General features: G+C 36.2%; 2 protein-coding genes across 2 annotated transcripts; both read right to left on the reverse strand.

Annotated features, from left to right (window-relative positions):
- Nucleotides 1-3,461: 3,461 nt before the first annotated feature.
- Nucleotides 3,462-6,402, reverse strand: LOC135201504 (actin-like). Its single transcript, XM_064230489.1, has 2 exons — nt 6,314-6,402; nt 3,462-4,835 (listed from the first exon to the last, which is right to left on the reverse strand). The coding sequence occupies exon 2, from the start codon at nt 4,803-4,805 to the stop codon at nt 3,672-3,674; it is 1,134 nt and encodes a 377-aa protein (XP_064086559.1). The 5' UTR covers nt 4,806-4,835; nt 6,314-6,402; the 3' UTR covers nt 3,462-3,671.
- A 4,543-nt stretch (nt 6,403-10,945) lies between these two features.
- On the reverse strand, nt 10,946-12,242 carry LOC135201505 (actin). The gene has a single exon (XM_064230490.1). The coding sequence runs from the start codon at nt 12,184-12,186 to the stop codon at nt 11,053-11,055; it is 1,134 nt and encodes a 377-aa protein (XP_064086560.1). The 5' UTR covers nt 12,187-12,242; the 3' UTR covers nt 10,946-11,052.
- Between the last annotated feature and the right edge of the window lie 918 nt (nt 12,243-13,160).

Below are 13,160 nucleotides of genomic sequence, written 5' to 3' on the forward strand. Positions count from 1 at the left end.
AGGGTAGCAGAAGAAATTTTTCGGATGTTTATTACTGCTTTGGAGTAGTCCTTTAAGCCCAGTCCCAATATAACGTGTCTTGGCTACTTGTATCGTCTGTAGGGAGGTAAGGCATCCGGTGGTGTCGTGTTCTTCAGACATCTGCTAAAAACAGTTACAGGCATTCTGATAGTGGTGTCGCATCTTTTTCTTGGTTCGCCTACTTATTCCTTTGTATTTCTTTGCGTGCGTTAGGAAGGCAGGTAGTATGAAAGTTTTGACCAGCTTTGGATACATTATTATTTCATGAATATACTATATGATAGACAGTTTGTTCCACAGAATGCGAGTGAAGAAAAGCAAAGGAACGGTACAAGAACGGTAATAGGATAGAATGTGTAGAATATATAAGAATGAACGTATTCCAAGGTGTAATTGGCATAGGATACGCAAGCCACTTTTCATTCATTTAAAACTGGAAACTTGGTAATGCTAAGGTTTAACATTCCAAATCCTTCAGTGCTGATTATGGATGGTGAAAGAAAGACTACTAAGACTAGTGAAAGAGTTTGTTGAAATTGAATGTGAGTGAGAGACAGGTTGAGGGGAAAATTGAAACCAGGAAGATGGATGAATGGCGTACATATACGTACATACATACACACACAGACACAAACACACAAATATATATATATATATATATATATATATATATATATATATATATATATATATATATTTATTTATTTTCTACTATACGTAGATATGTATATATATACATTGACACATATATATTTATATATATATATATATTGTATGTATATATATATATATATATATGATATATATATCAATATTATTTTATATATATATATATCATATATATTTATTGTAATATAATATATATATTATATAATTATAAATAATTAATATTATAATATATATATATTATATATATTATATATATATATATATATATATATATAAATAAGGGCTGATACACAAGATCCGGAAGAAAAGGAGATGCATCGAACATATGAATTATAACAATGAGTACCTTTGACAGCAAAAGTAATTGCACTATTACTCTCCTTTTTTGGAGAGTAATAATTAGCTTGACTTTCAATACATATTCTTTATCTTTAGGGCCAATCACCGAGTTACTAAAAACGTTACACTCTCACTTAGTGATTTCCTTTCACTAATGTTTATTTTGAAAAAGCTGATAAAATCTATGGTTGAAATAGTGCTGTGCAAGCTCACAAGACTATCTCTAATGACTTTAATAGTTTACAAAACTCTAAAAGTCATTGGTATATGAGTGTGGTCTTGTGTACCCGTGCAGAAATACCTTAAAAAAAACTTATTTTAGACTGATAGTTTCTACATAATTTCAGTTCTGTTGGAGAACTTACTTAGATGAGATTGACTGGTAACTGGCCACTAAGAAGACTCAAAACTCCATAATATTAGCTACTTATTCATTCAAGTTTTGAATTCTAGTGCAAAAAATAATCCTTCAACAATCGTTAGCTGACCATAAAAACATGAATTCTGGAATATCTTATTTCCCAGTTTCGTTCGGTTAAGGCTTGATTTCCAAAACTTCTGTACAAAAGCACCATGGAACGACAACGATAACGCTCCTTTGAGAATCACCCAGCCAAGGATCTCAAACATAACAGTTACTAACCAATTATGAAAGAATATAACACATAGGTACGAAGGTATCCACGGTCTACGATTTATCCACGATTATTGTGATTATTTGTCTTGCTAATGTATACAATATATAGATACCATTTATAAGAACGAAGTCGACCAATTTATACAAATGTTTAAAATTCATCTTTGCAGAAGTAACCGATGAATTATCATTATCATGGAAAGCATTGTTAAAACATTATTAGCCTTCTACATCTAAATTTTAAGTATATTTGAAATTAGTGTTTTATTTACTATTGCACTTATTTATTTTTTTTATTTTTTGCATCAAGCCAACTTTCTTCTTATAAAATAATGGAACAATAAGTCCTACTAATTAACTGTTAGTTATTTGTAATATAATATTAGGATTAATTTGAGAAATATCGTCGCTGTTGGTGTTGTAATCCTAGTTTATTATAAGCAAAAACACTACCGTTTATCCAAAGAAGTCAATGTGAAAAACTTTTATTCAAGATTTAGAAAAATGAGCCAAATTTTAAGAAAACGATGTATGAATGTCTTAATTCAAAACTGTATTCAAATTATAAGCTAATGAATTCGGTAGTGTGAATGCCAAATCATGACAGAGATACTGAGGGCAAGGTTAACGGTATCACTTCCGCCCAGCACGACACTGACTGAAGGAATTGGCTCAGAACTGCAAAAGCGTAAGGTGGGTCACCACAAAGTGTATCATGTTTTCTGTCCGGTTATTTTTTTCTAAATGATATTAACATCCTACGCTGCCACATTCATTTTGTGATCGAAACTTCTGAATGTCTCGTTTTTGTCTGATCGACCTCGACAGATAAAGTATTTAGTGTTTTCTCCGGATCACTCTCTACTTTGAAAGATGTGTATAGCCAAGTCCTTACGCTGCCTTTTTCTCAATAGTCTGTAAACAAGAAAAGGATAACATTCTTAATCACCATCAACAAAAATTACAATATCAACGAATTAAAAGAATAAGACAATCATCATTTTCTTATAACCATTTAAGAAGCCTCACACTGTAGGCAAAAATAATTTAACCCTAGGACAGCTGGTCATGCATATCTCATGGAAAACTAGCCATATGCACATATAGATATGGAAAGGCAGATATGCCATGTTCATATCGGTAAGAGAAATGAAGCTAAAATCTCCAAAGAATAATAAGAGAGGACAGATTATGTAGCATTCTTACTGTTGGCATTTTGAACTCGTCCAATAAGGAAATATGTAAGAGGAAAATGGAGAGACGCCCATAAAATCACAATTTAACGTCAAAAATTTATTGATATACTTAAACAGATCCACTGTAAGTAAAAAACATGTGCCTTTGTATAAACAGGGATTGATTTTATTTAAAATCTTCCAAGGAACGACATATCCAAAAATTGGAATAATCGCATAATGATTGTCGCTATCTAAGTAATAACAACCTTCTTATAAAGACAGAGTCACTGCCTCGTTTCATACAGTACAAGAATTGTCCTCACACTGAATATTGTATCTTGACTTTTTCAGAGAGGTGAGATGATACATAAATAATTCATTCTGCCAGAGGTAGCTTGCAATACTTAATCAAAAGATGCCAAACTTGCAACCATGCCTTTAAGATTTTTTTTATGCAGAAAATGGTCAGTCAAAAATCAATGTGCCAAAAAAAATAATACAATTAAAAGCAGTTGACATATTAAAGTGAGAAAAGAAAAATAATTTAAAAAGGCGTCAAGCAGACCTCATTCATTAAAGCACAGAGCTTCATATGGGAAGAAATTACTTTTCAAAAAGACTGGTGGAATTTTTTATTGTATAAGTGTATGCTGATGAACAAATATGAAGAGATCAACTTCTTAAACAGCTAGAAAATATAAGAGTAGAAGAAAAAATATTCTCCATGACATTTTATTCCAGATAACAAAATGTTATCCTTGGACCATGGAATGAAGACATTTATTAAAGATGTAATTAGAACTATAAAATATATTAATGTCTTGTGTTTAGAAGCACTTGCGGTGGACAATGCCAGGGCCAGACTCATCGTACTCTTCCTTGGTGATCCACAAGGCCTGGAAGGTGGACAGAGAACCAAGGATGGAGCCACCGATCCAGACGGAGTACTTCCTCTCAGGGGGAGCAATGATCTTGATCTTGATGGTGGATGGGGAAAGGGAAGTAATTTCCTTCTGCATCCTGTCAGCAATACCAGCATACATGGTGGTACCACCAGACATGACAATGTTAGCCAACAAGTCCTTCCTAATGTCGATGTCGCACCTCATGACGGAGTTGTGGACGACCTCATGAACACCAGCAGATTCCATACCAAGGAAGGAAGGCTGGAACAGGGACTCGGGAGCACGGAAACGCTCGTTGCCGATGGTGATAACCTGACCGTCAGGAAGTTCATAGGACTTGTCGATGGAGGAGGAAGCAGCAGCAGTGTTCATCTCACTCTCGAAGTCCAGGGCAATGTAGCAAAGCTTCTCCTTGATGTCACGGACGATCTCACGCTCAGCGGTGGTGGTGAAGGAGTAGCCACGCTCAGTCATGATCTTCATCAAGTAGTTGGTGATATCACGACCAGCCAAGTCCAGACGGAGGATGGCATGGGGAAGGGCGAAACCTTCATAGACAGGAACCATGTGAGAGACACCATCACCGGAGTCACAGACTTGACCAGTGGTTCGGCCAGAAGCGTAGAGGGAGAGGACAGCCTGGATGCAAATGTAAGTGGCGGGCATGTTGAAGGACTCAAACATGATCTGAGTCATCTTCTCACGGTTGGCCTTAGGGTTAAGAGGAGCCTCAGTGAGCATTGTTGGGGATTCCTCAGGGGCAACACGGAGCTCATTGTAGAAGGTGTGGTACCAGACCTTCTCCATGTCGTCCCAGTTGGTGATGATACCATGCTCAATGGGGTACTTAAGGGTAAGGATACCTCTCTTGCTCTGAGCCTCATCGCCGACGTAGGCGTCCTTCTGACCCATACCGACCATCACACCCTGATGACGGGAGCGACCAACAATGGAGGGGAAGACAGCTCGGGGAGCGTCATCACCGGCAAAGCCAGCCTTGACAAGACCGGAGCCATTGTCGCAGATGAGGGTCGCCGCCTCTTCGTCGTCACACATGGTGGTGGTTGGTTAGAGTCAAGGATTAACCTGAAAAGAAAATACAAGAAAAATTATGTCTTGCTGAACATTCAGTATCTGAAACTAAAAACGGACACAAATCATACACACACCCACAAAGGGATAAATACTCAAAACTGGTAAAACACTTATTTATCTCACGATATACAAGCAAACATCTTTAAGAAAAGAGAGAGAGAGAGAGAGAGAGAGAGAGAAACTAATACCATTAGTAGAAAATGTTACTCTATCATATGGGGATTGAGTATTATGGTTCACTTAGCACAACAAGATTTATACATATATCTTATTTATATCTACGACTAATCACCTAAAATCACATCTTTCAAAGTAGTCGGAAGATAATCTTTCAATGAGTATCTTTAGACGGTATTAAACGGAGATTAATAATTTAAAACCAACAAAACGGAGCTCTATATTTTTCACTTTGGCGGAAATATTTAAAATTGCATATGCTATTCCATTTCAAATATTTGATAACGCCAGAACGCGTTCTCTTGCTTTCCTGCTTACATTTATCCAAAATACAGCACTGTGTTAATGTTCCGAGACTTCAACTTGAAGTTTTATTTTTTTCGAGAACATTGAATGAAGGATTTTTTTTTGTTCTTTAAACTAATTTTAGGTACACTTTCTAATAAAAGTACGTGTGCCGGCTAAATAACATTATATATATTATATATATATATATATATATATATATATATATATATATATATATATATATATATATCTGAAGCCTTGCTCTTTTGCATGTGCTTTCATCCATTGCCTTAATTTCTGAGGATGATCGTTTGATACTTCTTTTGTTCTCACTCTGTACATTTAAATGCAGCATAAAATACTACTCAATAAATTTTGCAGAATATTATTGGGCAAAATAAGTTAACCTTTTGATTCACATTCTAATCCTGATCAGGACTTCATCCTCCCTTCATCTTTTGAGAGCTATTGTTAATGATGGGGATGCTAAACAATGAATTTTCAACAAAGTCCTCAGACTTCTTCATGTCGCTGAATCCTAAGTAAGTATTTAGTACAGTACTTCGGTATCATGAAAAAAGTGTACGAAACTTAGCGAAAACTGATTGAGCACGTAATGAATGAAAGCTCTTAATTAGAAGAAAAAATAAATCTAGGTAATCTATTAAGATATTGGAAATTTATTCACACATAAAATATAGCTCTTTGCCAATGTATTCACTAGCATGAATAGCCTATCTCACCGGTAGCTACAGCGAGCAAGAATGAATCAAGATAATTTTCAAGGTACTCCTGACACAGCACAGTATAGGACAAAGGTCTAAGAGAGGCAATTTAGAAGTGAATTTGAATTACAATCTAGAAGGTAAGTGGAATTACAGTCTGGAAGTTGAGCTGTAGCACTATCACTTTCAAGAAATAGAAACCGCGCACAAACTTCCTCACTCCTGTATCTCTCAAGGTAAGCAATCCAATGCGATAGGAGAACGACGTTACACACTTACCGTGCTCGAGTCCTCCAGACTAAAGGTATACGGTAAACCCCTTCTCTTTTTATACATGGTCGGGGCAGTCTTAATCCCTTGGCTCCATTTTTACGTACTACACCCGTGCCAAATCAATACCCAAAGGCAGACCTGGATCACCTTGACCTTCATTTCGCTGTATGGGGAATGCTGCGGACGCTCGTCCTCTCTTAAAAGCGGTTGTCAGGAATGTCAGGTGGCTCGGCAAATTCATATCAAGAAGAGGGATGACTTTGTTCACTGGCTTTGGTTGTACAGTTACTAAGGTATGACCAAATGCTCCGTAATAATTTCCAGGCACGTATATCGTTGCTGGTGATGTTAATATATACTTATATATATATCTTAGCTATGATGATCTCAATCACAAAAGAAGGAGAGAGATTGACGCAACGTAATAATATTAGTTTGCTGATTTCATATATTCACGTAACATACAATTGTGTATGTATGTATTTATAATACATACATATATATACGCAAACAAATGTATGTATATACATATATATACATATACATATATATACTGATAAGTCAGCTAGTACTACACACACACACACACACACACACACACATATATATATATATACATATTTATATATATATATATATATATATATATATATATATATATATATATATATATATATATATATATATATATATATATATATATATATATATATATATATATATATATATATATATATATATATATATATATATATATATATATACATATACCCATATACTGTTAAGTCAACTAACTTATATGTATAAATACATTATATATAATATATATATATATATTATATATATATAAATACACATATACACAAAGATACATATATGCACATATATATAATTCCAAAATGACGGGAATTATTTCTTACCATTTTTCCTTAACGTTCAGACATATGCATATTTTTTCCAGTGTTCAATCATCTCATTTTTTTAAATCTAATTCTTACCAACACTGTTATTTAGCAAGACAGAAAATGCACAGACGACAGACCTAAGGTTAAATTAGGCAAAAAACCAACAGCTGTACCGGATTGTAATAGTAGTCTCTTTTACCATAAACATATCCCTTACTGCTAATACTTTTTCATTGTCGATCTCAGGATGAGTTGGGTCCACACATTCTCGGAAGGCGTATTAAGTTTCATTCTCAGACTCAACGCATTTTACCCCCACTACGATCACCTAGATGCAGTCACAAATGAAGACGGGAGCGGGAATGGATAAGCTTCAAAAGAGGTGACATCACTTAGCAAACAGATCACTTTAAGTTTTAAATACTCATAAGTTTCCAGCACTGAATGTCTGTTATCTTGTCAGTGTGGTAAGCCTCAGAAGTCACAAGTGACTCTGGGCTATCAATGTGTCGCAAGTGATCCATGGGATTAAGTAATGAAATACACTCAAAGTCCATCATATATATTATTCACAGTTCTGATAAGTCTCCTGATTTGACAGTAATTACCTGTACGGCAAACTGTTTATAACGAGCTTGATGGCGAGCACTACGATGCGCTGGAACCTGGCACTGCCCGTCATGTCTACCCTACCCTCCTGACCCCATAGCTACTCCGCCCCCCCCCCCCACTGAGGCAGACAAACAGGTTTGCAGGAGGAGGGTGGATGTGTCATGTCTCCCCTACCCTCCCTATCCCCTACCTACATCACCCTAACCTGGGGCGGACAAACAGTCTGGCAGGAGGAGGGGGATGTGTCATGTCTCCCCTACCCTCCCTATCCCCTATCTATCCCCGCCTCCATCCGGGGCAGACCAACAAGATTTTATTGCTATACAAGATGAATGCTGGATGGGTATAACCGAAGGCAAAACTCAAGTTTACTCAATTATCATTATCAAGTGTATTAACTTCATGTTCTCATATCCTCATCATTAAATTTTGTTACACCACAAAGATCTTCTGATACTTAACATTTTTACGAATCCGAAAAGCTATCTAATCTGCTGTATTTTTCTTTAGACAAGTTTAAGGGCGAATGCAGGGCAGTACTATCTGGCAAACTAGAGCAGTGCCAAGACCCAAGGAGAGAGCAATGACAAGATTTGTATAACTATTTCAGTCTTACATAAGTAGTATAGGAAGTACTGATCACATGAAATGAAGTGCTCACCGAATTGTTAGATGGGAATCTTATAAACTATATTACTGTCAATTAAGTCGCCAACATTGCAGTGAGAGAGTGAAATCTAAATATATGTAAAATGAGAATGGAAATTTCAAGCACTTGATGATCAAAAGCACGGGATAAAGAGGTTTTATATAGAATGATAGAATATTATATATACATTAATCCCGAATACAATATCGCCAAGAGAAACATCAAAAATTGTAAAATTAGAGGGAAACAGTACATATCGACGGCATTGTGTGTCAAGATGGAAAAGTTAAGTATAACTTAGTTTAACCAGATCACTGACCTGATTAACAGCCCTCCTAGGGATGGCCCGAAGGATTAGATATTTTGACGTTTCTAGAAACCAATTAGTTACCTAATAACGAGACCTACTGCTTACTGTGGGATCCGCACCATATTATATCGCGAAATTAATTTCTAATCACCAGAGGCAAATTCCTCTGATTCCACATTGGCAGAGCGGGGAAACGAACTCGGGACTACCGAAGTTTCAAAGCGAATAATTACTTTTTACGGAGGTTATCGCATTCAAGTAAAGATATTGCTATAGTTCGTTACCTTCTAGTGTGATTACGACAATCTTTTTATCATATGAAGCCGAATACAATATCTTGATACATATTGTTAAATTCTTGTAAAGTAAGAAAGGAGTGTAAAACCAAAGCTAATATCCTATTTGAAAGCTTGATTTTTGTTGGAGAAAACAATCCTTGCAAATAAAAGATTGCGAGTATAGCTTTGTTTCTGTCCAGTTCACATTTGCTTTAAAACCATTATTTTAAGTTATTTTTAATCAGTTATCATTTATTTGTTAAACACTTTACAATAAAGTGCAAGGAAAAGAAGGTGGCTGTGCTGGATCATTTATAACAACAATAATTAAAATTAAAATAATAATGATAATATAATAATAATAAGATAATAATAATAAAAATAAATAAAGTATCAAAAAAAAATAAAAAAAAAATAAAATAAAATAAAAATAATAAAAATAAAAATAATAGAATTTATTGACGATGTTTCACAGAGCCTTTATCAGAAAAAGATTTCCTCTGAGCCCAGCTGTGAACATTGCCTTAAATAGTTATCTGATAATGCTTACTAATACCTTACTGGATGCGAGTTTCATCTTTATTATATACAGTATATCCGTCATACTCCTTAAAGTATTACTGAAACTTGCAACTGAAACCTGCTACTGATCTTATAATAGATCTAAGATCAGCAAGTGACTAGAATGAATATGCGTTAGTTAGTGCTACTTTCAGTAAAACAATGAGGGAAAATTTTATCCATAACTTTGGTAAAAGTTCAATATAAATTATTCCTCATTATATGAAAAAAGTAAGTATACGACTAATTTTTCTAAAATAGTAAAAGATATCAACAATGCACTACACTACCTATTTCTTATATTCTAACAAGTAAATGAATGAAGAAAATGAATCACCTTTCATATATTTTTTATAATTAATGAAGCACAAGACGAACATTACACTGAAAATAAAAGTATTTAATAGTTTAGAAAGACAGAAAAAGCTAAGAGCACCATAATAAATAAATGTACTCGAAAACCATTAGTTAAACAACACCTGATAAAAATAAACTTCATGAACAAGGCAAAATCATTCCATTGTTGGACAGGCGAAAAAAGTTCCAAAGGTATATAGAAGCCAGTTTTGACTCTCCAGTCATAATCACTGGCGTTCTTTTCCCGAATATTTCTTTGTAAAATCCCTAAACTGCCTAAGTATCATTATTGCTATCATAACCCACGATAGCGAATACAAAATAGGACGAAGATGCAAAGAACGCTCAGACAGCTTCATTTTAGCTCAGATATAGATTTGGGTAGAAATTTGATCCAGTGTACGCTAGGTATGTATACGTATATGTCAAAACTGTAAGTAAATTGTTTTACAGGTGAAAGCTCCGAAGTAAAACTGAAGGGGAAAAAGGAGCAAAAGGTCTTAATCATATACAATTATCTCAGATTATTTCATGTTCTTGCAACGCAGTCATCCTTGTAACCTTTCATACAATTAAAAATTATTCCCAAACTAAGTATTTCATCTTGACTGTTAATGAATATGGCCACATTCTCGCAGTCATCTCAGAGTTTACTGTCTCGATCGATATATCAGTAATTCATTCTCAAGATATAGTAGCTCTGATAAGACATGAAAAGTACATTTGGCATATTCATACGTGAAAAAAAAAACTTATAAATCGAACAGTAATCACAGCAGAACGAAATGGATATGGAAAATATACATGATCCTTATTTACCTAAAAATTAATGTCTGTGATACAACTGATTTGTTGAAGCGCCACGTGACACACTATGACAAATAGGAAATAAGTGAAGGTATCATATTCACCTGTAAAATCATAAAAATGATAACAACAAACCAGGTTAAAAGGGAAAATTTAAAATCTCCATAATCTTTTATTGCCGATAACAAAATGTTATCCATGTATCATGGAATGAAGACATTTGTAAAGATGTCATTAGAAATATAAAATATATTAATGCTTTATGCTTAGAAGCACTTGCGGTGGACAATGCCAGGGCCAGACTCATCGTACTCTTCCTTGGTGATCCACAAGGCCTGAAAAGTGGACAGAGAACCAAGGATAGAACCACCGATCCAGACGGAGTACTTCCTCTCAGGAGGAGCGATGATCTTGATCTTGATGGTGGATGGAGAAAGGGAGGTGATTTCCTTTTGCATCCTGTCAGCAATACCAGCGTACATGGTGGTACCACCAGACATGACAATGTTAGCCAACAGATCCTTCCTAATGTCGATGTCGCACCTCATGACGGAGTTGTGGACGACCTCATGAACACCAGCAGATTCCATACCAAGGAAGGAAGGTTGGAACAGAGACTCGGGAGCACGGAAACGCTCGTTGCCGATGGTGATAACCTGACCGTCGGGAAGTTCATAAGATTTATCGATGGAAGAGGAAGCGGCAGAAGTGTTCATCTCATTCTCGAAGTCCAGGGCAATGTAGCAAAGCTTCTCCTTGATGTCACGGACGATCTCACGCTCAGCGGTGGTGGTGAAGGAGTAGCCACGCTCAGTCATGATCTTCATTAAGTAGTTGGTGATGTCACGACCAGCCAAGTCCAGACGGAGGATGGCGTGGGGAAGGGCGAAACCTTCATAGACGGGTACCATGTGGGATACACCATCACCAGAGTCGCAAACCTCACCAGTGGTACGGCCAGAGGCATAGAGGGACAGGACAGCCTGGATACAAACGTAAGTGGCAGGCATGTTGAAGGCCTCAAACATGATCTGAGTCATCTTTTCGCGGTTGGCCTTGGGGTTGAGGGGAGCCTCAGTGAGCATGGTTGGGGATTCCTCAGGGGCAACACGGAGTTCGTTGTAGAAGGTGTGGTACCAGACCTTCTCCATGTCGTCCCAGTTGGTGATGATACCATGCTCGATGGGGTACTTGAGTGTGAGGATACCTCTCTTGCTCTGAGCCTCATCGCCGACGTAGGCGTCCTTCTGACCCATACCGACCATCACACCCTGGTGACGGGCGCGGCCAACGATGGAGGGGAAGACAGCACGAGGAGCGTCATCACCGGCAAAGCCAGCCTTGACAAGACCGGAGCCATTGTCGCAAACGAGCGCCGCCGCCTCTTCGTCGTCACACATGGTGGTGGTTGGTTATAGAGTCAAACAACTACTGAAAAGAAAATTTAATCAAATATATACAGTTCGTGGATAACAGGTTGTTGTATTACATTTACAGTGCACAGAACTGGGCGCTCGTACGCACATACACCTGCTAGCTCAGAGAGAGAGAGAGAGAGAGAGAGAGAGAGAGAGAGAGAGAGAGGTAACTTCAGCAACAACGTACAAATCTCATACAATTCTCTGAAATCTAGTACAAGAGTTTCTGGAAGAACATTTCTATCTGAAAAATTAGTGCCCACGTAAATTTTTTTGCTAGACGTTTGTATGTATTGAATTAAGTTGCTGAAAGCATGATTAATTAATGAAGAAAAAGAGAATATGAATGAAATATACAAGTTAAATAGTTAGCAATAAAGAATCTGGGTGATATTGTTTCCAATTTTTTTATTTCATTGTCATTGCAAATCTTTAAAGATGAAAAGTTCAGTTTCAGAACTTAAAAAAAAAAAAAAAAAAAAAAAAAAAAAAAGCAAGAGAATATCTACCCAAATGAGTCACTTCACTTGTCATCCATTCACAGTCAAATGTAAACGAAGAGAGAGAGAGAGAGAGAGAGAGAGAGAGAGAGAGAGAGAGAGAGAGAGAGCAACAAAAGTATCTTTAACAATAAAATGAGCTAGTACGAACTACTGATTTACTGATACAATCAAATGTGGGTGAAACTGCTCAGCTCACGAAAGAAAGTTTCAAGATCTTTACACTCTTCCTTCAGTCAAAGACTACGAATTAAATAACTGGAAAAGCACTAAAAAATCACGAGGTTTAAAGGTTACCGTAACAATGCAAATGAATACGCATTCAAAAGAATACAGTAGATATCGTCCAAAGAGCTACTTATGTGAAAGCTGATGCAATTCCAAGTACTCCGATCTGCATTGGTAAGCATTCAACTTTTCTATAACTGCCACTTGACTTATTTTATCTGTAATTAA

This window comes from Macrobrachium nipponense, chromosome 28 (genome assembly GCF_015104395.2).
Source record: "Macrobrachium nipponense isolate FS-2020 chromosome 28, ASM1510439v2, whole genome shotgun sequence".
Lineage (NCBI taxonomy): Eukaryota > Metazoa > Arthropoda > Malacostraca > Decapoda > Palaemonidae > Macrobrachium > Macrobrachium nipponense.